The sequence below is a fragment of the Mirounga angustirostris genome, unplaced genomic scaffold, assembly GCF_029215605.1.
Source record: "Mirounga angustirostris isolate CCGP_5_RB_7025 unplaced genomic scaffold, mMirAng1.0.hap1 SCAF_15, whole genome shotgun sequence".
Classification (NCBI taxonomy): domain Eukaryota; kingdom Metazoa; phylum Chordata; class Mammalia; order Carnivora; family Phocidae; genus Mirounga; species Mirounga angustirostris.
The window spans coordinates 87,071,880-87,098,350 of record NW_026991723.1 but is presented as its reverse complement, the minus strand read 5'-3'; the positions used below and the strand labels follow the sequence as shown (position 1 = coordinate 87,098,350).

Sequence of the window (26,471 nt, the reverse complement as noted above, 5' to 3'; positions counted from 1 at the left end):
TGAGTATTGGTGAGAAACTGTTCTCTCCAAAGCCAAATTCTTATCTAACCAGTTACAATACTCTGTCAACTCACCCCAATACCACGTTCAAGAGTTACAGTAATACTGGTGTCTGAGACTGTCAATGTGAACAAAAACTTGGTGGGTAGGATAGCGAACATGCTGGTTCATAATACAGGCTACAGACTCAAGTCAGCCAGAACTGCTTCCTGATCCTGGCTGTTTGTCTAGCTACGTGACCTTGGCCAAGTCACTTCACATCTCTGAGCATCACTTTTCCTCATATGCAAAATAGTGATGATAATAATTCTACCTACTTCATAGATTTTTGTAAAGATTAAATGTGAAAAGACATAAATGCTTAATATCAGACCTATCACAAAGTAAGTACTTGATAAATACTTTTCGCTATAAGAATATCTTAGCATAATTCCCTCTGACACACTTACTGTTCCCCAGAATAGTTCTGGAAGAGAAGGGTCTGCCAGGACTTCACATGCTGTGTCAATTACATCCTGTTGGGGGAGGGGGAAAAATAGCTTATTTTCCCTAGTTGAACCAGTCTTTTCTTTTTTTACTGTATCCTATTCAAATAAAAACACCAACAATACTTTCACATACTATGTCAGAAAGAACCCTGGGTTTAAAAAGTAAGGTTATACCCTGTCTAGGGTGTATGTTATAGCTGTTATATGGTGCTAGGCAAGTTAACTCATCTCCGAACTTCAAAATCTTTATCTTTATCTATAAAATGGTGATATTACCGCTTCACAGTACCACTGTAAGGACTAAATGAGATAATACATGGAGAAGTGGACTGTAAATGAGAGGTATTACCAGGCTCAGCTAAACTGTTCTCCTAGAGGGCAAGAATAATGCCTTTTTAAGTTTCTGAATCCTCAGCACCTAGCACAGCGCTTGGCACACATTGGGAATGACTTTTTTTAAACAACCCAAGTACTAGGACTCTTGCAGTCCAGATATGTTAATACTGATCCTCCAGGTATATTATGAGGTCCAAATGTGACCAGAATTTTGGCAAAAGATGCAAAGCTTACTCTGTGCCCCTAGAGCTTTGGAAATTGAGTTTCCAGTTAACACCAATTTCTTTTATAATGGTAAGAAATTTTCATTTTTAGCAACTTTACCAATTTCTTCAATTTCCAAAACAAGTCATTAAAAATGAATACAATGACTTAGTTATAAAGAACTCCTCAAATAGCACTTTCCACTGCAAGGAACCAGTTCCTTGGAGAAATAGCATATTCCAGGTCTGGGGCAAGACTCTTGCAAGATAATCCTACAATGGTGTGTCGTACCAGAAAACAATGGAGTTATCAAAGTACGGAAGTTTTGTGTCAGACACATTCAGAAGCTCATCAGAAAGAGTTCTTACTGGCCAAAGGTGAGGGATCGGAGCATAAGAATAGTAACTGCAGTGGATTAAAACACTGCTAATATGTTTATTTATACCCAGGAATCCACAATGACATGTAAAAATTTAAAAACCTCACTAACCACCTTTACAGGATGGTAGGGAAAACTAGCAAATACAGAAAAATAAGCATGTATAGTATTCTATACCAGAGTATCAGATAGCTAATAGCTAATGAGAGCAAATTTTTTTTTTTTTTAAAGATTTTTTATTTATTTATTCATTAGAGACAGAGAGAGGCAGAGGGAGAAGCAGGCTCCCAAGGAGCAGGGAGCCCGATGCGGGACTGGATCCCAGGACCCTAGGATCATGACCTGAGCCGAAGGCAGACGCTCAACCATCTGAGCCACCCAGGCGCCCGAGAGCAAATTTTTTTTTAAAGGATTTTTTTTTTTTTTTTTTTTTTTTTGAGAACGAGAGAGAGAGGGCACAAGCAGGGGGAGCGGCAGGCAGAGCAAATTTTTTTTGAGGTATAACTCACATATAATGTTACATTAATTTTAGATATGCAACATAATGATCTAATATTTGTATATACTATGAAACCTTTTCTATAGCAACGTTCTAGCCAATAAACAAAAGAGGAAAGATAGAATAGTGCCATTTTGTAACTCCCAAGGAACTAATGGATCTAGACAACCATCATCTAGACATTGATGTGGCATGTGCAGACTAAAACTTGACAGAGCTATCAACCAATAATGTATGGACCTTATTTATTTAGATCCTGATCAAAACAAACTTATAACAAATTTACAACATTTATAAGACAATTAGAAATTTAAATCCTGACTTGTTACTTGAAGATACTGTTTAGATGTGCTAATGGGGGGATGCCTGGGTGGCTCAGTCGATGGGGCATCTGCCTTCGGCTCAGGTCATGATCCCAGGGTCGGTTTTGGGGTCGAGTCCCACATCGGGCTCCTTGCTCAGCAGGGAGCCTGCTTCTCCCTCTGCCTACCGCTCCCCCTGCTTGTGCTCTTGCTCTCTCTCTCTCAATCTGGTATATAAATAAATAAAATCTTTAAAAAAAAAATAGATGTGCTAATGGTTGTAAAGTTTTACTAGCTCCTATTCTGGCTCATTGAATATTCATAGATGAAACTAAATGATGTCAGGGATTTGCTTCAAAATAATCAAGGAGGGAAAGAGTATCAAGATCTGCTGTCAGTTGATAATTTGGAAGCTGGTGATAGGACTGTTTAAGAGTTTGTTACCTAACTTTGTCTTCTTTGATGTACATTTGAAATGTTTCATGTTTTAAAAATATTGCAGAAGAATATTTATTAGCACCCACAGATGTTTGGGACAGTGCTCTATCCCAAAATGAGACTACAAAGCAGTATATACATTGTGATTCTGTTTTTAGAGAAGAATTATTATATTTTTAACATATATATATATATATATATATGCAGAAAATGTTTGGAAGGGAACACAACAAAATATTAACAGAGGTTGTCCTGTGTGGTGGGATTACACTTTTTTGTTTTTATCAACACTTTGATTTTTTTTTAAACTAATAGGTATCATTTGTATATACAATAAATGAAAAGAAACAGCAATAAATTAACACCTGGGGTATGTGGGTGTGTGTGATATCAGCTCCAAAGGGGTATCTTAGGGATATGACTGCAAAGCCAGGCAGTGTAGACAGCCTCACAAAAGCCAGATACTGACCTGCTGATTGCCCAGCGTGTGCAGCTCCAGCGACGTCAGAACGAAAGAAAGGAGTCCATAGACACACATGCATGCGGTGCTGGTGGTACACTGTAAGGGCAAAGGAGTCAGTGACTAATTCTGAATAACAAAACTCTTCCCCCAGATTCAGCATAGTCCTGCACGTTAATATAGTCTCTGTAAACAAATGGGAAGGGAATCCAAGGCTTTGTAATTTTCCTAATTTAGTCCCGAGATCAGGAAGACAAGGGGAGAAATGAGAAAGCAGGAACCATAAATATTACACCACCACCAAGAATAAAACCACATCCAGTCTAGAGAAAGGATAAAGAGTCTCTATGCACTGATATGAATGATGCAGCTGCCTGAAGGGTCACCAAGATAAATCACCCAGTGCCAGTCGGTGGGGCCTGCTGGCTGAGGTTTCCTGCTCGCATGTCAAAACAAGCTCACTAAACAGTGCCTCTGAAATTAAGCCCCAACACAGGACTCAAGAGAATAGCTAATTCATCCTGTTATGGTTGAATGAGTAAGCTCCCAAAAAAGATTTCTCCAGTCAATGCGGTCAAAGCTACCTTCCAGAATACTGTCCTGGCATAGTATCCTATACTGGCAAAGAGTCAGACACGATGGGTTCAAACCATACCTACCACTAACTGGCCGTTATTGTTCTGCCAGTAATTTGTGGGCAAATTACATCTCCCTGAGGCTCAATCTCCTAATATGTAAAATAGGATGAAAATCCCTAGTGCAACCAAGTGTTGTGATGAAATAAGAGAAAGTGCAGAAAGTGCTGATAACAGTGTCTAGTCATACTAAATGCTCTACAAAGTTAGAAACAACACTGTCATCATTATCCATGTCACTATCACAATTCTCATTACTACTCTCATGATTCATTAACAAGCCTCTGCCCTGCTCGCTGGCATTCTTACGCTCAGACACCCACAGCCCGAGCCTCACGTCATTTCCCCCACTGGCCAGTGAGCGGAGCAGTCGGGTCAGGTACTGAAATACATTCAGCTGGATGGCTGTGCCACCTATCTTCCGGACAACACTGCTTGTCTCTTCTGGATGCAGGGTATGACGGAGGAGAGCCCAGGCCAAAAGCACTGGGGCGTGATGTGGAATGTCCCCAAAGGTCAACATCAAACGGTCCATATCCTGATGAAAAAAAAAACAACAAAAAACAAAACCTCTGTCGCTGAAAAGAAAGAGTCAGAGCCCTCCACAGGACCCTTCGTCACATTTGGTATGTCTTCCATTTGCCCACAGTGGTCCCTTGTCCCACTGATATTCTACTCTTCCCCAAACCCCACCACCTCACTAGTAAACCCCTCCATTACTCTTCCCTTTCCCCACATTTTTTCCTTCTAATTTTAAGTAGTCTTAATGTAACATTATAAAACACATGTTCAAATGGAATTTTCTTTAGAAAATTTCTCAATCCTTCTTGAACTTTCTCTGATTTTTCCCCACTTTCTATCTAACCGTCATCCCATCTCAATGTGTTTCCCCTGTGCTCTTCTTGCACAAAGTCCATAAATGAAGACAAGCCCTCAGGTTCTGTCCTTGGGCCTCTTTTGTACTGGTGCGAACTCTCTGAGTGACTACTCATTCTCACAGACAACTATGACCTATGTGCAGAAAACTGAAATCTGAGATTTCTTCCAGATACAATTAACTTCTTAGCAATGTAGAACCTCAAATTCCACCACAGGGAAAATTTTATGTGGCAGTCTAGTTGAGTGGTTAAAAACATACTCCTAACTACAAATTGTCTAAAAAGAGAAAGGAAGCTATTCCAAGTTCACCTGACAAATAAGTCCATCCTGGGCAAACTGGTGCAGCTCTCTTCTGTCATCCAAAGCACACTTATGCAAGGATTCAATATCCATGCCTTCCACCAGGATAAGGGCACTGAAGTAGCTGGAAAGAAAAATGGTGTCATGGTGTCATATATGCAACTCTGAACCTTGCTGGAGAATAAGGTGAAATGGAAGGCACTTTAATATCAAAAAAATTATTAATGGTTTTTTCTGCATTTTTTTTTTCATACTAAGTCTTCTAAACCCTGTACATATTTTACACTTCCAGCACACCTCAATTCATCCAGCCACATTTAAAGTGCTTGACAGCGCTTGACAGGGGCTTTGCCTGCCAAAGCGCAGATCCAGTACTGAAAGTTTCTACAGCCACCAATTACATGTGACCCAGATAAACCATCTCACCACTCAAGTGTGTATCTTTGTTCAGAGAGGAAAAAGGCCTCAAAATGCAGATCTATCCATTTGAACCACTGTAACATCATCCTTTTTGTTAAACGCAGCTGAATCTCCTCCTCATAGACACAGATGCAAGCAGGCAGTTCACCCCAGAGGATATGCCAAGAACAGGTAAGAAAATGCTCAACGTCACAGATAACCAGGGAAAGGCAAATCAGTGCAGCAAAAGGGATCAAACTGAGGGGGAAGATAGATAACACGGGTTTACAAGATTGTGGGGAAATTGGTTCTTTCCTCCCACAGTCATGAGCATACATTGGTATGGCCTTTGCGGAGGACAACTTGGCAATATTTTATAACACAAACGCACACACCATTCAACCCAACAACACCATTTCCAGATCCTTTACAGCCATACTCGCCCAGATGTACAGACAGGCTTGTAAAGAGTGGTCTTTACAACATTGTTTGAAATATCCAAAATAGCTAACTGCCTACCATTAGTGAAATTGCTAAATAAACATCCATCCCATGTACTAATATGCAGCAGGTAAAAAAACATCCTGAGGTTAAAAAGAGTTCAGGACATCCAGTTATGTGAAAAGTTAAGTCGTAACAAAGTATACAATTTACATCAAAAAACAAAAAACACAAACAATATATTTTTGTATAAATGAAAAAAAGATGTGGATCTATCCATTGCCATAAAATTCAAAGTCCCATAGACGATAACCTCAAAGAGGGCAGGGGACACATTCGCCCTGTTGTCGTCTGAGCATTTGCACTGGCTTACCATAGATGCTCACCAATTTTTTTGTTGAATGGATGAACCTCTTAGATGAAGACAGTAAATACTAGAATGCAATATCTATTTTGAGAAAACAGGCCCTCTAATCCCAGTCTTTACTCCCTGTAAGACCTGGAATGTGGTAGTACATCGATCTGTTTCCCTACCAGCAAATGAAAAGTACATCTAGACGGTCCCCTCACTCATTCACAAGATCACTATAATATCAATGCTCTAAATATTGTACAAATTTTGTAGCCTCAATTCATTCAGACTTACCCAATCCGATCCACGAAAGGATCCATGGTCTCATCCACTAGGTGCCTGTTGGTCTGCCTACTACCAAATCCTTGCTCTTTAAACATCTTGGTTAATGCCAACAGGTCACTAGGTGCCATCTCGAAGTAGGCATAATAAAGGAAAATAATTTCTAGCAGCATGGACTGTTCCCGAAGGCACTGAACAAACCAGCGAGACACCTGGCGCTCAGTCTACACAACCAATGAAGAAAAAAATGGGAGAAATAAAGTCAGATTTAAAAACCTATTTAAAAATTTTTAAGTTATTTTTTATTAGATAATACATGTATAAAAATAGAGTAAAAACACGTCTCCCTCTTTGCCATGTATTAAGGAATCTGTTAAAAGCTTAAAGCAAAAGGCTTTGGGAGAGATACCAAAAAAAAGTCTCCCTCCCTACAATTCCCACTGCCCAGTCATCCTAACTTGTCCCCAGAGGCAACCACTGTTAGAGGTTTTTCTTTCCTTTTCCAGTAATATGCCATATACACTCATTCATTCTTTCATTCATTCATTTTAAGCTCCGTCTACATACCTACCTACCCACCTATCCAACCATCCAGCCATCCATCTCTAAATCAAATATACTGTACAAACTATTCTACGCTTTACTTTTCTCAACTAACAGTGTATCTTTTTTTTTTTTTAAGATTTTATTTATTTGACAGGGAGAGAGATAGAGAGAGAGGGAACACAAGCAGGGGGAATGGGAGAGGGAGAAGCAGGCCTCCCGCGGAGCAGGGAGGCCGATGTGGGACTCGATCCCAGGACCCTGGGATCATGACCTGAGCCGAAGGCAAACGCTTAACGACTGAGCCACTCAGGCGCCCCACTAACAGTGTATCTTACAAATCATTTCCTGTAACAGTACATTAAGAATTTCCTTATTTTTCATTACCAGTCCCCTCGTTATTTTTAATGCAGCACAGTACTCCACTGCATGGAAATGCCATATTTTTATTTACATATTTTGCCATAATTTTTTTTTTTTTAATATTTTATTTATTTGACAGAGAGAGAGAGACGAGGAGAGCGGGAACACAAGCAGGGGGAGTGGGAGAGGGAGAAGCAGGCTTCCCGCGGAGCAGGGAGCCCGATGCGGGGCTCGATCCCAGGACCCTGGGATCATGACCTGAGCCGAAGGCAGACGCTTAACGACGGAGCCACCCAGGCGCCCATATTTTGCCATAATTTAACCAGCTCCCTTGGATGTACAAACAAGTGCCATGAAGATGTGGAGAAAAATGACCCCTTGTGTACTGCTGCTGGGAATCTAAACTGGTACAGCCACTGTGGAAAACAGTATGGAGGTTCCTCAAACAATTAAAAAACAAAGAGGCGCCTGGGTGGCTCAGTCAGTTAGGCATCCAACTCTTGGTTTCAGTTCAGGTCAGGTCATGACTGCAGGGCCGTGAGATCGAGCCCCGTGTCAGGCTCTGTGCTGAGCGTGGAGCCTGCTTGGGACTCTCTCTCACCCTCTGCCCTCTGCCCTTCCACGCCCTGCTCATGCTCTCTCTCTCTAAAAAGTAAAAATTAAAAAACAGAAATGCCATATGATCCAATAATTTAACCACTGGGTATTTACCCACAGAAAATGAAAACACTAATTCAAAAAGACATATGCAGGGGTTCCTGGGTGGCTCAGTCGGTTAAGCGTCTGCCTTCGGCTCAGGTCATGATCCTGGAGTCCCGGGATTGAGTGCCGTGTTGGGCTCCCTGCTCAGCAAGGAGTCTGCTTCTCCCTCTCCCTCTGCCCCTCCCATTCTCTCTCCCACTCACTCTTTCAAATGAATAAAATCTTAAAAAAAAAAAAGATACATGCACCCCTATGTTTACTAAAGCATTATTTATAATAGCCAAGATACCGAAGCAACCTAAGTGTCCACTGACAGATGAATAAGGAAGATGTGGTAAACACGCACACACACATGTGCAGGTACAATGGAATACTATACCGCCACAAAAAGGATGAGATCTTGCCATTTGCAACAACATGGATGGACCTAGAAGGTCTTACGCTACATGAAGTTAAGTTAGACTGAGAAAGACAAATACCATACAATTTTACTCATATCTGGAATCTAAAAAAAAAAACAAATGAAGAAACAAACAAAAAACAGAACCAGGCCTATAAATATAGAGAACAAACTGATGGTTGCCAGAAGGAAAGAGGGCGGAGGACAGGCTAAATGGGTGAAGGGGAGTGGGAGGCTTCCAGTTGTGGAATGAGTAAGTCATGAGAATAAAAGGCACAGAAAAGAAAATATAGTCAATAGCACTGTAATAACAGTGTCTGGTGACAGATGGTAACTGCACTTGTGAGCACAGCACATGTAGAGATGGTAAATCACTATGTTGTACACCTGAAATGTGTCAACTGCACTCCAAAAAATTAAAATAAATATAATGTACAACTGACAGAACAAACATACCAAAAAATTGGCAAAACCACAGACCTAAACAACCTCGATCTGACTGGTACGTCTCACCAGCACACCCAACTACTTCCGAATACACATTCTTTTCAAGTGTATGTGGTACATTCACCAAGATAGATCATATAATGGGCTATAACCCACGGGATAGTAAATTTTAAAAGATCTAAATGATACAGAATATGTTCTTTGATAATAATGGAGTCAAACTGGAAATCAGTAAGATATCCAATGTTTGGAAATTAAACAGCACACTCGTATTAATAATACAAGGGTCAAAGAAAATCACAAGGGGAATTAGAAACTATTTTGAACTGAATGACAGTGAAAATATAACACATCAAAATTTTTAGGATATAGCTAAAAGCAATACTTAAAGCAACATTTATAGTTATTTAATAAGAATGTTCTAAAATCTGTTATCTAAGTTTCTACCTTAAAAATTAGAGAAAGAGCAAATTAAATCCAAAATAAATAAATAGAAAGAAACACTGAAGAGCAGAAATCAACATAATATAAAATGGAAGAGCTACAGAGAAAACTGAAGACAAAGCTACCATTATCAGAAATCAGGAGACATCACAACATTCTCCAGGGAATAAAAGCATAACAAGAAAATATTATCATGGGGCGCCTGGGTGGCTCAGTTGGTTAAGCGACTGCCTTCGGCTCAGGTCATGATCCTGGAGTCCCGGGATCGAGCCCCGCATCGGGCTCCCTGCTCAGCGGGAAGCCTGCTTCTCCCTCTCCCACTCCCCCTGCTTGTGTTCCCTCTCTCGCTGTGTCTCTTTCTGTCAAATAAATAAAATCTTTAAAAAAAAAAAAAAGAAAATATTATCAGCTTTATGCAAATAAATCTGACTTAGAGGAAACGGACACATCCCTTGAAAGACACAAATTACCAAAACTGACTCAAAAAGAAATAGCAAGTGTGAATAGCTCTCTAATCAATTACAGAAAACTGAATTCTAAATTAAAAACTTGTGAATGGAGGCGCCTGGGTGGCTCAGTCGTTAGGCGTCTGCCTTCCTCTTGGGTCATGATCTCAGGGTCCTGGGATCGAGCCCCGTTATCAGGCTCCCTACTCCGCGGGAAGCCTGCTTCTCCCTCTCCCACTCCCCCTGTTTGTTTTCCCTCTCTCGCTGTGTCTTTCTCTGTCAAATAAATAAATAAAATCTTAAAAAAAAAAAAAAGGTAAAGAAAAAAAAAAAAAACCTTGTGAACGCCCGGCTAACTCAGTCAGAAGAGTGTGCTACTCTTAATCTCAGGATCATGAGTTCGAGCCCCACGTTGGGTGTAGAGATTACTTAAATAAGTAAATATTAATTGACTAATTAATTAAAAACTTGCCCACAAAGAAAACTGTAGGCTGAGGTGGTTTCACTGGTAAATTCTGTCACACATTTAAGGAAGAGATAATACTAGCACTACACAAATTCTTTCAGAAAACAGAGGAAGAAGGAAAATTTCCCAACTTATTTTATGAGGCCAGTATTACGCTAATACCAAAACCAGACAAAGACATCACAAGAAAACTACAGACTAATATCCCTCATGAACATGGGCATAAAATTCCTTAGCAAAATCTTAGCAAGTCAAATCCAACAATATTATAGAAAACAAAATATATCACAACTAAGTGGAATTTATGCCAGGAATTCAAGACTGATTTGACACCCAAATACTCAATGTAGTTCACAATAGAGTAAAAGAGAAAAGTCATAAGGTTATTTCAACAGATGCAAAACAAAATGGACAGGATTTATTTATTTATTTATTTATTTATTTGAAGATTTTTATTTATTTATTTGACAGAGAGAGAGATAGCGAGAGCAGGAACACAAGCAGGGGGAGTGGGAGTGGGAGAGGGAGAAGCAGACTTCCCACCGAGCAGGGAGCCCGATGCGGGGCTCGATCCCAGGACCCTGGGATCATGACCTGAGGTGAAGGCAGATGCTTAAGGACTCAGCCACCCAGGCGCCCCAATGGACAGGATTTAACACTCATTTCTAATAAAAGCTAAAACCCTCAGCAAACTTAGAAGGTAATTTCTTCATTTTGATAAAGAACACTACAAAAATAATTTACAACTAACAACACATACAATGGTAAAGGACTGAATGCTTTCTACCTAAGATTACGAACAAGGTAAGAATGTTGGCTCTCCTACCACTTCTATTCACTACTGTACTAAAGGTCCTAATCAGTTAATAAGGCAAGAAAAGAAATAAAAGGCATACAGATTTGAAAAGAAGTTAAACTGTCCTTATTTACAAACATGATCATATATATTAGAAAATCCTATTAGAAAAAACCTACTAAAGGGGCACCTGGGTGGCTCAGTCAGATGAACGTCCAACTCCTGATTTCAGCTCAGGTCATGATCTCAGGGTCGTGGGATCAAGCCCCGCATTGGGCTTCACACTCAGCACAGAGTCTGCTTGACACTCTTTCTCCCTCTCGCTCTACCTCTACCCCCTGCTCTCTCTCCCAAAAAAATAAAATCTTTAAAAAAAGTAAAATAAAATAGTTAAAATAATAAATTTTAATTACATATTATTTTACCAGAATTTAAAAATCATAGTTAAAAAAAAACAAACTATAGTGACAGAAAGCAGATTAATGGTCATCTGGGGCCTAAGATCACAGATTGACTATAAACTTTCTAGGGGAGACAGAAATGTTCTATATATTGACTGTGCATATAACTATATACAACTGTCATAGCCGTACGCTTAAAATCAGTGAGTTTTACTGGATGGAAATTATACCAGAATAAAGCTGGGAGTGGGAATGCTACTGATTTGTCATTTACACAAGTTGTTTCACACAAGTGTGAATGTATTTATAGGATAAACTCTTAAACTGGAACCGCTAGGTCAAGAAATATGTGCTTTTCAATTTTTAAATATTGTCTTATTTTCCATTAAAAAAATACTGATTTATACAGCAAAATGTTGAGTACCCATTATCCCATCCCTCGGACAAGAGTGTTGTCATGTGAATACGTTTACTGCTTTTGCCTGTTTTTCCACTGGGTCTTAGTGATTTATAGGAGTTCTATTTTAAGAACCCTTTATGATATGAGTTTGTCTTACTTTGTTTGCTGCACTATTTTTTTTCCTTGCAAAAGTGTTGGATTTGTTGTTGCTGGGTTTAAAATTATTTTTCTTTCATGGCTTTTGAGTTTTACTTTAAAAAGTCTTCTCCAGGGGTGCCTGGGTGACTCAGTCATTAAGCATCTGCCTTCAGCTCAGGTCGTGATCCCAGGGTCCTGGAATCGAGTCCCGCATCTGAGCAGGGAGCCTGCTTCTCCCTCTGCCTGCCGCTCCCCCTGCACTCTCTCTCTCTCTGCTAATAAATAAAATATTTTTTTTAAAAAGTCTTCTCCACTCCAAACAAAACAAAACCACTTCCCATGTTTTCTTCTAATACTTTTATAGTTAAAAAAATTTTTTCTAAGTAAACTCTATGCCCAACATGGGGCTTGAACTCAAGACACCGAGATCAAGGGTCGCATGCTCTGCTGACTGAGCCAGCCAGGTGTTAAATTTTTTAAATTTAAATCATTGCTCTATCTGATTTTCTTTTGGTAGAAGGTAGGAGATAGAGATACAGTTCAATTTTTCTCCCATGGTTACCCAATAGTGACACCATTTTTTTTTCCTAGAGATTTTATTTATTTATTTGACAGAGAAAGATAGCAAGAGCAGGAACACAACCAGGCGGAGTGGGAGAGGAAGAAGCAGGCTTCCTGAGGAGCAGGGAGCCTGATGCAGGGCTTGATCCCAGGACCCTGGGATCATGACCTGAGCCGAAGGCAGATGCTTAACGACTGAGCCACCCAGGCACCCTTGGCTGAATTGTTTTAATATAAATACGTATTATTTTCAAAATAAAAAATGGCATGTTCTAATCTATAAATGCAGACGGCTTTACGATTTAGGATAAAATAATCAGGCTAGTGTCACATACTTAATAGATAACGATAATAGGGGTGCCTGGGTGGCTCAGATGGTTAAGCATCTGCCTTTGGCTCAGGTCATGATCTCCACATCCTGGGATCGAGCCCTGCATCGGGCTCCCTGCTTAGTGGGGAGTCTGCTTCTTTCTCTCCCTCTGCCTCTCTCTCCTGCTCATGTTCTCTCTCTCCCTCAAACTGACAAATAAAATCTTAAAAAAAAAAAGATAATGATAATAAAGATGAAATCTTGAGTTTAGAGTTCCATTAACCACTAAGAGAAGATTTTAGGTAAGAACAGAAAGTAAATTAACTGGATAGACAAAGTCAAGTGAAAATGTCCACAATTAAGTACCATTACTTAAAGTCAACAATGTTTTGATCCATGACATGTTTAAACTTTTCTTAAAAAAGATGATCTATAAATATTATAAGTTAATAAATGAATAAATAATTTAACTGAGAGCTCTATGCGCAAGGTTTACAATTCTCCTAAGAGTTACAGGAGGGCTCAGTAACCACATACCATGAGGTTTCCATGTGTCTCCCATGTTGGTGCTTCAGTTTTATAAAGCTCTTCAAACTGCTGTCTATATTTTGTAACTAGTTCCTTCTCCAATTTATCAACACAGTCTGCATATTCAACCTTAAAAAAAATAAACAAACCCAAAAGAGAGTAACTTATACCTACAATAAAAGGTAAATATTCAAATGAACGTGAAAATGAGTAACAAAATTATTAAAAAAGTGTTGAATTTTATAGGATACAAAGAACCACGAGGACTACATGGGCTTACCCTATAGGGGTGTCTTTCATCTTGGAAATAAGTGAGAAGGTGTAAGACACAACGAAGAATACAGGTTCTTTCTTCATAGTAATAATCTGCAATCTGGGAAGAACCCAAAGATGCAAAATCAGTTACTCACCTTTGCACAGAAGACACTCAATTTTAAATTTATTGATAAAGAGATCACTTAAAGATGAGAATGGAAAAGTCTGATTTCTACAAGCAATCACAGAAACAGAAACATTATGTTAGGCCAAAAGAAAGCAAAAGACCTTCATGAAATAGTATACAAGTAAAGCCATGCAAGATAAAAGGAATTATTTAAAAATATAAACAAGTTGTCTTGCAGGATTTCTCAGAGCATTCAAATAACACATAATACAGCTGTAGCTGACAGGCCAAATATATGAAAGCAAATATAAAAACACCACTTGTAGGGGCGCCTGGGTGGCTCAGTTGGTTGGGCGACTGCCTTCGGCTCAGGTCATGATCCTGGAGTCCCTGGATCGAGTCCCGCATCGGGCTCCCTGCTCGGCAGGGAGCCTGCTTCTCCCTCTGACCCTCCCCACTCTCATGTGCTCTCTCTCTCATTCTCTCTCTGTCAAATAAATAAATAAAATCTTAAAAAAAAAAAAAAAAACTTGTATATATCCTGCTTGTAACTAATGTACTTGGTTCTCGATAAATACCAAATAGGAAACTACTTCTGAAGTCACAAATTCCATTTTATATGAGATCCTAAATGAGAATGCTGCTTTGGTGGGTAGGGGGGAGATAAAGGAATGAAGAAATATAAATTGACCTTCTTGCATTTAGACCTAGAGAAAAAATACACATGAAGCAATTTTCACCCCCAGCAGCTGAAGAGTCTCCTTTGGAAAAGGTCTCAGCTGGGGCCAGTGGATAAAAAGCCTCTTGTTTCACAAGTATGTTACTAAGCTACTTTATTGAGACCTCAATGCTTACCCAACAAAAGAGTCCAAAGCCAGCAATGCCCAGGAGAACAAGGTCAGGAAGCCACCACCCAATTTCACATCAAAGAATGAAAACAGTGACTGCTACTCACCTTCAGGATTAAGGCCTGGCTCTGCCTCTCGTCTTGCAGTACCGTCTGAAGGAAAAAAGAACAGTCAAGCATCCATCTTATAAGCAAAGCTCAATTAACAAAAAAAAAAGGTAAACATCTTCACCTCACCTTTCAAGATTATAAGTGCGCATTCATTTCTGGAAATATTTTTTTACCTAAGTGTATCCAAATCTGTGTTCAAATCTCTGCCCGCTCCTCTGGACTCAAGTTCCTCATATGTAAAATGAGGGGCCAGACAAGCTAGATATGGTCCCAGGTCGTTTTAGCTCTGATGTCCTGAGATTCTATCATTAACATGTCAATCTTTGACCTCTCCTGAGAATCTCTGTATCTGATCACCTACATCTGTTGCAAAAAACCAGTACCAAAACCTTTAAACACCTATAACCAACAAGGAAAAAAGAAGGCAAGAGGAAGGAGCTGGACATAACTACAAACCTTTAGTGAGTCCCGAGTACCTCTATAATCCTCTTGAAGGTAACACTGGAGTAACTGCACACTCTGTTCTTCGTCAAGACCCTGAAATGCAGGGGTCATAAGTGAGGAACAGCCACCTTGGCTCAGGAAACACATAGGATGCAAAGCATTCTGGGGCGCCTGGGTGGCTCAGTGGTTAAGTGTCTGCCTTCAGCTCAGGTCATGATCCCAGGGTCCTGGGATCAAGCCCTACATCAGGCTCCCCGCTCCACAGGAAGCCTGCTTCTCCCTCTCCCACTCCCCCTGCTTGTGTTCTCTCTCTCCCTGTGTCTCTCTCCGTCAAATAAATAAATAAAATCTTTAAAAAAAAAAAAAAGAACGCAAAGCATTCTAAAGATTTGTCCTCTAGAATGAACACAGAACTTGAATAAACAAAAATCCTTTTAAAAGATTAAAAGACACAACATAATTTTACCCCAATGAGGAGAAAAAGGAGCCAGTCACAGATACGTCATTTACATGACAATTAAATTTACAATGTCAGAAACAACTGCGCTTATTTACCAAGCCACTGATCCAGTCACAGGCATGATCTGGGTTTCCAAAATTAAAAAGAAACAGCTACACATTTAAATACAATCTAGGCAATTTAAAGAACACCACATGCATGAAGAAGAAAACTGGATAATAGTAAACAGGTGTGGCAACTTAATTTGTGGCTTTGAACAGGAAGAGTTACAACTTGGATATTTTTGAAACCCAATATGCTCAATTTAATCTCCAAAACTGAAGTAAACTGAATTTTCACTAACAACCACTAACAATAAAACAATGCACATCCATAATGCAGGTAGTAAACTGAGCCCGTGCTAATTTTTACTCACCAAAAACTTGCTGATTCTTAAACCCAGTTCCTTCAACGGTGAAGCCACATCTTTATTAGCTTTCACTTTTTCGGCTGAATTTGGACTATGAAAAGAACAGTGAATCATTTCCTCATTCTCAATGACCCTCTAAGGATTTTAAATAAACATACTTAAAGATATTTTTACAACAGACCTTTTTCTGCCCTTTAGGTGCCTACAAAAATACACACACACACACAACAAGTTCATCTCTACAGACTTTATAACATAAAACTACTTATGCCTAAATAATAAATATGGTATATATCTGTTACAAACTATATTTATAATAACATTATATGTGGACATATTAAGTTACATTATTTTTGATCCCTACAACTACAAAAGGGAAATATTACTATCCCCATTTTATAAATGGAATTACTAATACTCAGAAACAATAAATAACTTACCAAAAATCCCACAGCTAATAAAAAGTTAAGATGAAATTTAAAACCAGGTCTGTTAGTATACATACATATATTACCTAGCTCTACTCACTGAGAAGGCCTAGAAGCTATAACACCCCAGTTGCAGTGAGCACATCCAGCCCCCAGATCTTGGTTTCTAACACCATTATCTAATAAAAGTTACCAGGACTCCTTAGAGAAATAGCTAATTCTAGAGCTGGGGCAGAGAAAATACTAGATGAGCCTGGAGCATCTTGTAATGCCAGAAAGAAAGGAAGTATTCAGAAAACAAAAAGATGGGGGAATGTCAAGAAGACACAGATGCCAACCCAAAAGAACTCCCAGTGACCAAAGCTAAAACAAGGTATGAGCAAAGTATAAAATAAATATACATGAGCCCATATAACATAAATAAATAAATAGGGAGAAGGGAAAAATCTTCCTTACACAAGAAGTCCAAATAATGTATGTAGATGCCACTCCCTTCAGGAAGTAGAGTTTATTTCCACTATACCCCCACCCAGAGAATGGGCTATGCTTAGTGACCTACTTTTAAAACACAGAGTAGGGAAAAGGGAAAAAGTGACTTTACAGAAGAGAAACTTGGCAAATGCCACCTTACCCAAGCGAGCAAGGTTAACATCACCAGTAATTTCATGGGGATAACCACATCCTCTGTTATGATAAGAATGGTATACTTCATTTCCGTACATTCTTCCCCAAACCCCACAACCCCAATCTAATAATAAGAAAAACATGAGACAAATCCAAATTGAAGACATTCTACAAAATACTTGACCAGTCCTCCTCAAAACTATTCAAGATCATAAAAATTCAGGGAAGACTGAAATGACGTGACAACTAAATGCAGTGTGGGATCCTGGACTGGATCCTGGGAAGAAAGAGGACATTAAAGAAAAGAAAAAAAAAAGGTTGAATTCAAATAAAGCCTGAAGTTACAAAAAAAAAAAGCCTGTTGGACGTCGAATATCATGCTACTTATAAAAGAACTTTTGTCTTTAAAAAAAGAAAGTAATGCCACAAGTGTCCATTCTGTGAACTACAAGCATGTTGTTGTTGTTGGATTTTTTTTTTTTAGAGAGACTCTCACATTTCACAGGAAATCCACAACACAAAGGCTAGATTAGGTGAAACAGTCAGTTCTGAAAGAGGCAACACAGAATGATGATTAAGAACACAGACACTGGAGGGGCGCCTGGGTGGCTCAGTCGTTAAGCGTCTGCCTTCGGCTCAGGTCACGATCCTGGGGTCCTGGGATCGAGTCCCGCATCGGGCTCCCTGCTCGGCGGGAAGCCTGCTTCTCCCTCTCCCACTCCCCCTGCTTGTGTTCCCTCTCTCACTATGTCTCTCTCTGTCAAATAAATAAATAAATAAATAAAAATCTTAAAAAAATAAAAAATAAAAAAAATTAAAAAAAAAGAACACAGACACTGGAGTAAGACTGCCAGGTTCAAATCCTGGTTCTACACTTACTAGCTGTGTGACCCTGGGCAAGTTACTTAACCTCTTTGTGCCTCACTTTCCCCATCTGTAAAATGGAAATGATAAAAATAAAAGTACCTATATATGATAATATAGTGATTATCTTCTTTTTTTATGTCCATGTATTTTAGATACAGGGTAGTTACAGATAAAACAACACGATGTCTGGGAGTTACTTCAAAACAGGTATGGGGGAAGGGTTAACGAACAAAAAAAAAAGTTCTTCATTAACCTAAGGAAATGAAGACGGAAGGTGAAGATGTAAAAAAAATCAGATATTCAAGAAGTAGAAGGAAACGAGGGTGGCTTGGCAACTACGATGCACCACAAAATGCAATCTGGACTAGGAGTTAACATAAGAGAGTCTAATCATACAAGATGTTTTCTTTTCTTTTTAAAACTACTCTATATGTTGTTATTGTTGTTTTCCACTGCCCAGTAAAAAAAATCTATATATTCAAGCACAGAATAAAAATAGTATCTATCTTAGTGGGCTTTTATGAGGATTGAATAACTTGCTATGCAAGCTCAGAAGAATAACTGGTACACAGTAAACACTCTGTAAGTGGTCAGCTGCTCTTATCACTGCTCACTGCCCTATCCCAGCACCTGGTGCCGACAGCACCTCACACAAACACAGAGGACCAAAATACACATTAGAACTATTAATTGAAGAAGAGATAATGATTCCTCAACCCCAGACACGAGGGTTATATAACTGGATTCAATAACATTGTATTTCTAAAAAGGAATTTCCCCTTCTCTCAACAGACATAAAAAATGTGCCCAACTCTCTCCCACTGGTAACCAAATTGTATTCTCTGTAATCTCCCTAAGCCAGCAGTACCATAAAATCATACACGAAGACGGTTTCACTACCCCAGCTTCCTCAGGGGAATTACTCTAACCAGACACATGGAATAGCCATACCTGGGTGGTTTATAGTAGGACAGCCCCTCTAAGAGCCGCTGCCAATGTTTATTCAGTTCTGCCTCAATCTGATTCTAGAAAAGAACAAAGAAATTATATAAGGATTTACATAATCCTGAGTCTTTAATGTTTTTCCCCACAGTTGAAATCATTTTGAAAAGAGAATTTTGGGGGCGCCTGGGTGGCTCAGTGGGCTAAGCAACTAACTTTGGCTCAGGTCATGATCTTGAGGTCCTGGGATCGAGCCCCATATCCCCGCTGAGCAGGGAGTCCGCTTCTCCCTCTCCTTCTGCCCTTCCTCCTCCTTGTGCTCTCTATAAATAAATTCTTTAAAAAAAAGAGAAAGAATTCTGTAGCCTCCTTTTCCTTGCTTTAACACTCTAACAATGATTTAACCTTATTATTTTTTTAAGATTTTATTTATTTGTGGGGTGCCTGGGTGGCTCAGTCAGTTAAGCGTCTGCCTTCGGCTCAGGTCATGATCCCAGGGTCCTGGGATCAAGCCTCGCGTCGGACTCCCTGCTCAGCGGGAAGGCTGCTTCTCCCTCTCCCACTCCCCCTGCCTGTGTTCCCTCTCTTGCTGTGTCTCTCTCTGTCAATAAATAAATAAACTCTTAAAAAAAAAAAAGATTTTATTTATTTGTGTTTTTTTGTGTTTTATTTAAAGATCTTATTTATTTATTTGACAGAGGGAGACACAGCAAGAGAGGGAACACAGGCAGGGGGAGTGGGAGAGGGAGAAGCAGCCTTCCCGCTGAGCAGGGAGTCCGACGCGAGGCTCGATCCCAGGACCCTGGGATCATGACCTGAGCCGAAGGCAGACGCTTAACTGACTGAGCCACTCAGGTGCCCAAGATTTTATTTATTTATTTGTGAGAGAGACAGAGAGCACAAGCAGGAGGAGCAGCAGGCAGAGGGAGAAGCAGGCTCCCCGCCGAGCAAGGAGCCCGATGTGGGACTCGATCCCAGGACCCTGGGATCATGATCCGAGCCAAAGGCAGAACGTACTGAGCCACCCAGGCATCCCTTAACCTTATTATGAAAATCTTGATAAACATCCTTTCTAGTGGTTGCATAATATTTTATCAAGTAGCTAGATAATAATTTATTTACCATGCCTCTAATATTAGATATACTTAAGCTGTGATTCCTTATTAATATAAATAACACTATCGTTAAGAGCTATATACACAAAACTTTCAGGATTTCTTTCTTGTAAGATACATTCCTAGAAGTAGAATTATCAGATGAAATCATATCAAAAATGTTAAGGCTCTAGGGGCTCCTGGCTAGCTCAGATGGTAGAGCATGTGATTCTTGATCCCACGGTCATGAGTTCAGGCCCCACGTTGGACGTGGAGCCTACTTAAAAAAAAAAAAAAAAAAAATTAAGGCTCTAAAAAAGGTATAATACTCATTATGTTAATTACCATAATAACAATAGTAATAATTGAACATCATCTTAACGCTTTACTCTCACAGGGTCAGAACACTCAAGGATCATCATGAAGAACTGTCCTTTACTATACTTGGAAATGTCCTAGAAACCACAGCCTCTGTGACCTACGGAGCTAGCAACATGGAAAAAGAGGAAAAGGAAAGTAAAGTAGGAGACAGAAAAGGACTAAGAATTTTCTTTAGCCTAAGGCAGCAAAATGGTATTTGTCCCCCAACCCTGAGCAGCCAGTCGAGCAACACTGGTATCTTTTCGGATAAAGAATCACCAAAGAACACAGAGAGGTAGAGGTTTGGAAACTTCAGCAGCTGAGCTAGAAGACACACCACGTTTCAGCAGAGAAAAGCAGGGAATGCATAATGTTTATAAAGTTTCAGGAATAAAAAAATGCATTTACTTCCTCCTTCAAAGACAAGGCAGTTTCGGGGGTTTATTGTAACACAAGCTACATAAAAACTATAAAATCCACTCAAGAACACCATCCACTTACCAGTTCTCTCAGAGCTGACCTTCCAAGCAGAATTGTCCACAGTTCCCTGCTGCTCCTGAAAAATGACGGAAAGCAGGGGTAATTTTGCACTTCATACAAATTCGACTATACAAATTCGACTGAGCTGTCTCGCAGTATCTTGTCCATTCTCTGAAACCAGGAAACTCAATATACAAAATAATTTGTTAAAATTCTGGACATTAATCCCATTACATTGTTCTTAGAAGTTTGATGTTCAAAATAAAAATTAAGAAATTGACACAGAACCTAAACCAAGCAGATGCTGTGTAAAAAATGAGGATGGCCACCATATTTTAATGCATTTAAGATGCCGTTAATTGCAGGATACATGATTATTTATGTTCTATCAGCCATCAATAATGAAATGCCTTGCAACATCAGAAGTATTAAAATATGAAGAAATGTATATTTTAGAATGTAATACAATAATTAATGAATTACCTTACATCTTCTATGCTAAGACGCCGCCTCAGTGTAGTATTTCTATCCCCTTCCTTTTTATTAAAATGTAGTGACCAAAAAGGAGAATGTAGAAAAGGACTATGTATATTTCAAGCCCCCTCATCATCTCCAGAATTTTTTTTAAGATTTATTTATTTATTTAAGTAATCTCTATACCCAATGTGGGGCTCAACCTCATGACCATAAGATCAAGAGTCAAATGCTCTACTGACTGAGCCAGCCAGGTGCCTCCAGAAAATTTTCTAAATGCATGATACGATTCACTTTCTCAATCAAGTAAAGTCTAATGGTCATTATGAGTGGTACTATATTCGTTCATTTATTAATTGCCACTAGGTGCCATGTCATGCAAGACACATAAAAACACATTATAGTCCCTGTCCCCTGTGAGCTCTTCAAATATACTCTCCACCATGTGCTTACCCAAGTTCCTTCCCTCATCCATGCCTTTGGAACTTCAGGAAACATATTATGGGGTTTTTTAAAGTCTAGAACTAAATTTCAAAATGTAACCATTAAGAAATTCTCCCAAGAGGTACCTGGGTGGCTCAGTCAGTTAAGTGTTTGACTCTTGATTTTAGCTCAGGTCATGATCTCAGGGTTGTGGGATTGAGCCCTAAGTCGGGCTCTAAGCTCAGCATGGAGTCAGCTTTAGATTTTCTCCCTCTCCCTCTGCCCCCCCTACTCACTCTCTCTCCGTCTCTTAAAAAGAAAAAAAATTAAAATTGCTTAGAAAGCCTGCCTGCAGAGAAGATGAAAAGATCTAAGAATATATACTAAACATTTAACAAAAAGGACACAAGCTCTCCTAACTATGAGGATAAGCTGAAAAATGTTTCTCCCATGAAAACTAACACCAAGCACTAGCTCTACTTAAAACTTTTCTTTCAGGGGGCATCTGGCTGGCTCAGTGGGTGGAGCGTACAACTCGATCTCAGGGTTGCTAGTTCAAGGCCCACACTGGGTGTAGATTATTTAAGAATAAAATCTTTACCAAAAAACAAAAACAAAAAAGTCAAGATTTTCCCATCAAGAGAGGTTTAAACACACTTAAAATTATAAATCTCTTGGGGCGCCTGGGTGGCTCAGTTGGTTAAGTGACTGCCTTCAGCTCAGGTCATGATCTCAGGGTCCTGGAATCGAGCCCCGCATCGGGCTCTCTGCTCGGCGGGAAGCCTGCTTCTCCCTCTGGCCCTCCCCCTGCTTGTGTTCCCTCTCTCACTGTCTCTCTCTCTGTCAAATAAATAAGTAAAATCTTTTCAAAAAAATTATAAATCTCTTTTCTAGGGGCGCCTGGGTGGCTCAGTCGGTTAAGCGTCTGCCTTCAGCTCAGGTCATGATCCCAGAGTCCTGGGATCAAGCCCCGCATTAGGCTCCCTGCTCGGCAGGGGGCCTACTTCTCCCTCTCCCACTCCCCCTGCTTATGTTCCCTCTCTCCCTGTCTGTCAAATAAATAAGTAAAATCTTTAAAAAAAGAAAAATAAAATGGATCTCTTTTCTCAAGGTTAATGCTTTTAACACTTGAGTCCTGGTGCATCAACAGACACCAGCTCCCACAATGGCTCTGTGGGATCGCTAATCATTTTTCTGATGACAAAACTACATTCACTATTCAAAAATCAGGAGATTAGACCTAGTTAATGAAACAAATAGGATTCTTTATTGACAATGTATATTAAAAGGTCTAAGTAAACCAAGCCCTAAGTAATTAAAAACAGAGGCAAGCTCACCATTTAAAGAAATTTATAGTAAAATTTTAAAGTAAGACTGTCTTTTGTAAAGAGAATAATTATCATCTTACTTGTTCAATTAGTCTGAATTAACAAAAAATTAAGGAAGGGCTTTATTTAAAATGGCATATACTTGAACTTTACCAAGGACAGCTTATGATTTGCACAGAATGTATTAGATTCCTACTATATAACACATAGCTAATAATGGGGCTAACAGTATACCAAAATTAATGGAAAGAAATTTATCATTAATTGAAGGCATTTGCATGCCTGAGCAAATAAATCAAATCACTCTGATCATCCATCTTCCAATTTCAAAAAGCCTGGACATCACTTAGCTTTAATTTATCCACATTTGCTTTCAGAACTTAGGTCTCTTGTTAGCTAGGTAGCAGTGATTCCCAGAAGAAACCCACGAAGACCCCAGCCCACACTCAAGGACCTGCTGCCGGGGCCCAGAATTCCTTGTTTTGTCAAATTCAAGCTATGGGTGCTGATGACACCAAAATCTATAGATTTTGGTGTTTTTGTGGGGTTTGTTGTTGTTGTTGTTAAAGATTTTGTTTTTAAGTAATCTCTACACCCAACGCGGACCCAAGAGTCGCATGCTCTACCAACAGCCAGTCAGGTGCCCCATGCTTCTTTCTTTCTTTTTTTTTTTTTTAAAGACCCTTTCTATGTTTAATGTTTGATACATTAGCCTTTTTTGGGCAGAGAGAGGGGGAGAGAAAGACTCTGCTCCTAAACAATATTGGAGATCACTGTCCTATAGTAAAGCAGTAACTTTTATACTTACTACTCAAGAAAAAAAAAAGTGTTCTTTAGAAATTAAAATTTTTATTGGCAAAAAAATTAATTTTTTTATTGACAAAACCATGTCCTGTTATACTCCTGCTGTTATGTCAAAAACTATAATCTCTATTGCAAATGAGCTTTTGATAATAAAAATAGCTAACATTAATTAAGAATTTATAATATGCAAACACTGTGTTAAGCATTAACATTAATTGAGCATTTATAATATGCAGGCACTGTGTTAAGCATCTTACACTTTGACTTACTGAATACTGACAACTCACTTATGAAGCTGATCCTCTTATTATCCCCATTACCTCATCAGGAAACTAAGGTTTAAGAGTAGTTAAATAATTTGTCTAAGGTCACAAAGCTAATATAGAATAGAGCCAGGGCTTGAACCCAGGTTTTCATGACTCCAGAGTTTAATCATTATACTGCATCAAGAGGCACTCAAGAATTCATCCTACATGCACGCAATGGTGGAGGTGAGGCTTTCTGTTCTACAATGGCAAAACATACCCCTAACATAGTGGCTGACACAGAGGGGCTCAAAAAATACATGCTGATGAAGTATCAAAGGAAAATGATAGGAGTCCCTTTTAGACCTGCAATGCCTGCAATCCAAGTGGTACAGAAAAATTAGAAAACCAGTATTATGTGCAGAAGTGCTAAGAGAAGGCAGAATAAAGGAGAAAACAGTAGGGGGCACCTGGGTGGCTCAGTCGGTTGAGCGTCCAACTCTGGATTTCAGCTCAGGTCATGATCTCAGGGTCATGGGATCGAGCCCTACATCAGGCTCCATGCTCAGCAGGGAGTCTGCTTGAGATTCTCTCCCTCCCTCCCCTACTACCCCCAACTCCTCTCCCCAAAATAAATAAATAAACAAATATTTTTTAAAAAGGAGAAAGAGCGGCCTGGGTGGCTCAGTTGGTTAAGCGGCTGCCTTCAGTTCAGGTCATGATCCTGGGGTCCTGGGACCGAGCCCCACGTCCAGCTCCCTGCTCAGGAGAGAGCCTGCTTCTCCCTCTCCCTCTGCCTGCCACTCTGCCTACTTATGCTCTCTCTCTCTCTGTCAAATAAATAAAATCTTTAAAAAAGGGGGGGTGGGGATGGTAATTTATCAGGAAGGAAATCCTTTCAAAAACAAGTGTCACTGGTTCTTCGATTCCTACACATTTTCTGGTCTAGGAATAAACGGGATACGAACAAATCTAAGACCCTCCTGATACTCATTTAGTGTTGGGAATGACCAAGGACGTTAAGCACACATTACATAATCAGCGAGAAAACAGAAAGTAATAAAAAGCATGATCCTAAGCATTAGACACTACAAAGGAATATAACCACATTAGACAGAAAATAGAGAGGAGAGAGATCACTGGGAACTGATCCAGGGACTGATGGAAGACTTCACCTCAAATCGGAACCTGAAGGTTTAGCAGGTGATTCTCAAGACATAACAACCATGGCCGGAACTGTGATGCCCAACCCAAAGCCTCAGGGAAACATCTTTTATATATATTTTCAAGAAACAAAATATGTACTACAGTATGTCTCATTTATTTGCACAATAAATTAAGTCTGAACTAAGTATTTGGAGGAGAAACCAAAGCACAGAAACTAAATACCTTGCCTCAAAGGTAAAGTTTTAAAAATTTATTGACTCTCAGCCCAATGTTCTAGCAGACAACATGGAACTCCATTCCTAAAAGAGCTGGACCCAACGGAAACTAGAAATTATCTTCCCTAGAGAGATCCATGTGGTTGGAAACCTTTGGGGGAAAGCTACTAGGAGGTTAGGAAGAAGAGCCTCTATGATGGAGTCCTTTTGGTAGAAAGCTGAGACACAGCCAACCTACTCTGAAATAGTTCTTTTGAGAAACACAGTTATAATCCACAGGGAGATAATAAATAAAAGCGGCCACTGTCCATGGATGCCCTGACTCCACAGATTAGGTACAAGCGTCTCGTGTGAACTGAGATGTAAGCTTAACAACAAGCTTTTGGAACTGCTGTTGTTGGTTTTGTTTTTGTTTTTTTTTAGCTCACGTACACCACTCAAATTTCTACGAACACATTAACTGAAGAACACAAGTGATACCTAAAAATGCCAATATTCAAACTGCCTGCCAAACCCTGTGGGACATTCCCAAAACCCTGAGTGATTTAATTAAGTGTATTATTCTATTTTTGACTAGTGCCAGCTCCTATCAACATAAACAAGGACTCTCCTACATGCTTCAGAACCACCTCAATACTACTGTGAAAAGGACTCATTTGGAGAAACAGGTTCCAAGGGTAAAGTGGACTGTCTGAGGTCACCTGCAAGCCAGCAGACACCAGGAATAAATTTTAAGTTTTCTCTTAGTCCAGACCTCCAGGCACTTCAAACGGAAGGCTGCTGCTCAGTATAATCCTGTTAAAACGTGCTTTCCAGTACAAAAAGAAAGATCACTCTAATACATGCTCTGAGCAAAGCGGTGCCTAGAAATCCTAGCGTCATTTCTTCCATCTTCAGGTGTGAGTTCGGTAGGTTCCCAGGGATGTCAAAGCATATTTCAAGCAAACCAGCCCCTTCCCTTCCCTTGTTCTTGTTCATTGAAGAGCGTGCCTTACCCTGCAGGAGCTAAACCTACCCAACCGCCACAA

The 26,471-nt window shown here is 39.6% G+C and overlaps 2 protein-coding genes across 3 annotated transcripts in view; both read right to left on the bottom strand.

The window, feature by feature from the left end:
- Positions 1-26,471, bottom strand: part of NUP188 (nucleoporin 188) — a 48,175-nt gene that overhangs the window by 20,411 nt on the left and 1,293 nt on the right. Inside the window, exons 2-13 of the mRNA XM_045883293.3 lie at positions 20,809-20,863; positions 18,863-18,936; positions 15,999-16,083; positions 15,136-15,216; positions 14,677-14,721; positions 13,620-13,712; positions 13,349-13,468; positions 6,407-6,618; positions 4,930-5,044; positions 4,079-4,279; positions 3,116-3,205; positions 450-515 (exon numbers count right to left, since the gene is read on the bottom strand). Coding sequence (XP_045739249.2) covers positions 450-515; positions 3,116-3,205; positions 4,079-4,279; positions 4,930-5,044; positions 6,407-6,618; positions 13,349-13,468; positions 13,620-13,712; positions 14,677-14,721; positions 15,136-15,216; positions 15,999-16,083; positions 18,863-18,936; positions 20,809-20,863 — 1,237 coding nt within the window. The remainder of the gene's footprint in view (positions 1-449; positions 516-3,115; positions 3,206-4,078; positions 4,280-4,929; positions 5,045-6,406; positions 6,619-13,348; positions 13,469-13,619; positions 13,713-14,676; positions 14,722-15,135; positions 15,217-15,998; positions 16,084-18,862; positions 18,937-20,808; positions 20,864-26,471) is intronic.
- PHYHD1 (phytanoyl-CoA dioxygenase domain containing 1) overlaps positions 18,863-26,471 on the bottom strand; it is a 29,750-nt gene continuing 22,141 nt past the window's right edge. For both annotated transcript variants that reach the window (XM_045883291.3, XM_064580007.1), the window contains 2 exons: positions 20,809-20,863; positions 18,863-18,936 (listed from right to left, as the gene is read on the bottom strand). The gene's annotated coding sequence lies outside the window, so the exon portion shown is untranslated. The remainder of the gene's footprint in view (positions 18,937-20,808; positions 20,864-26,471) is intronic.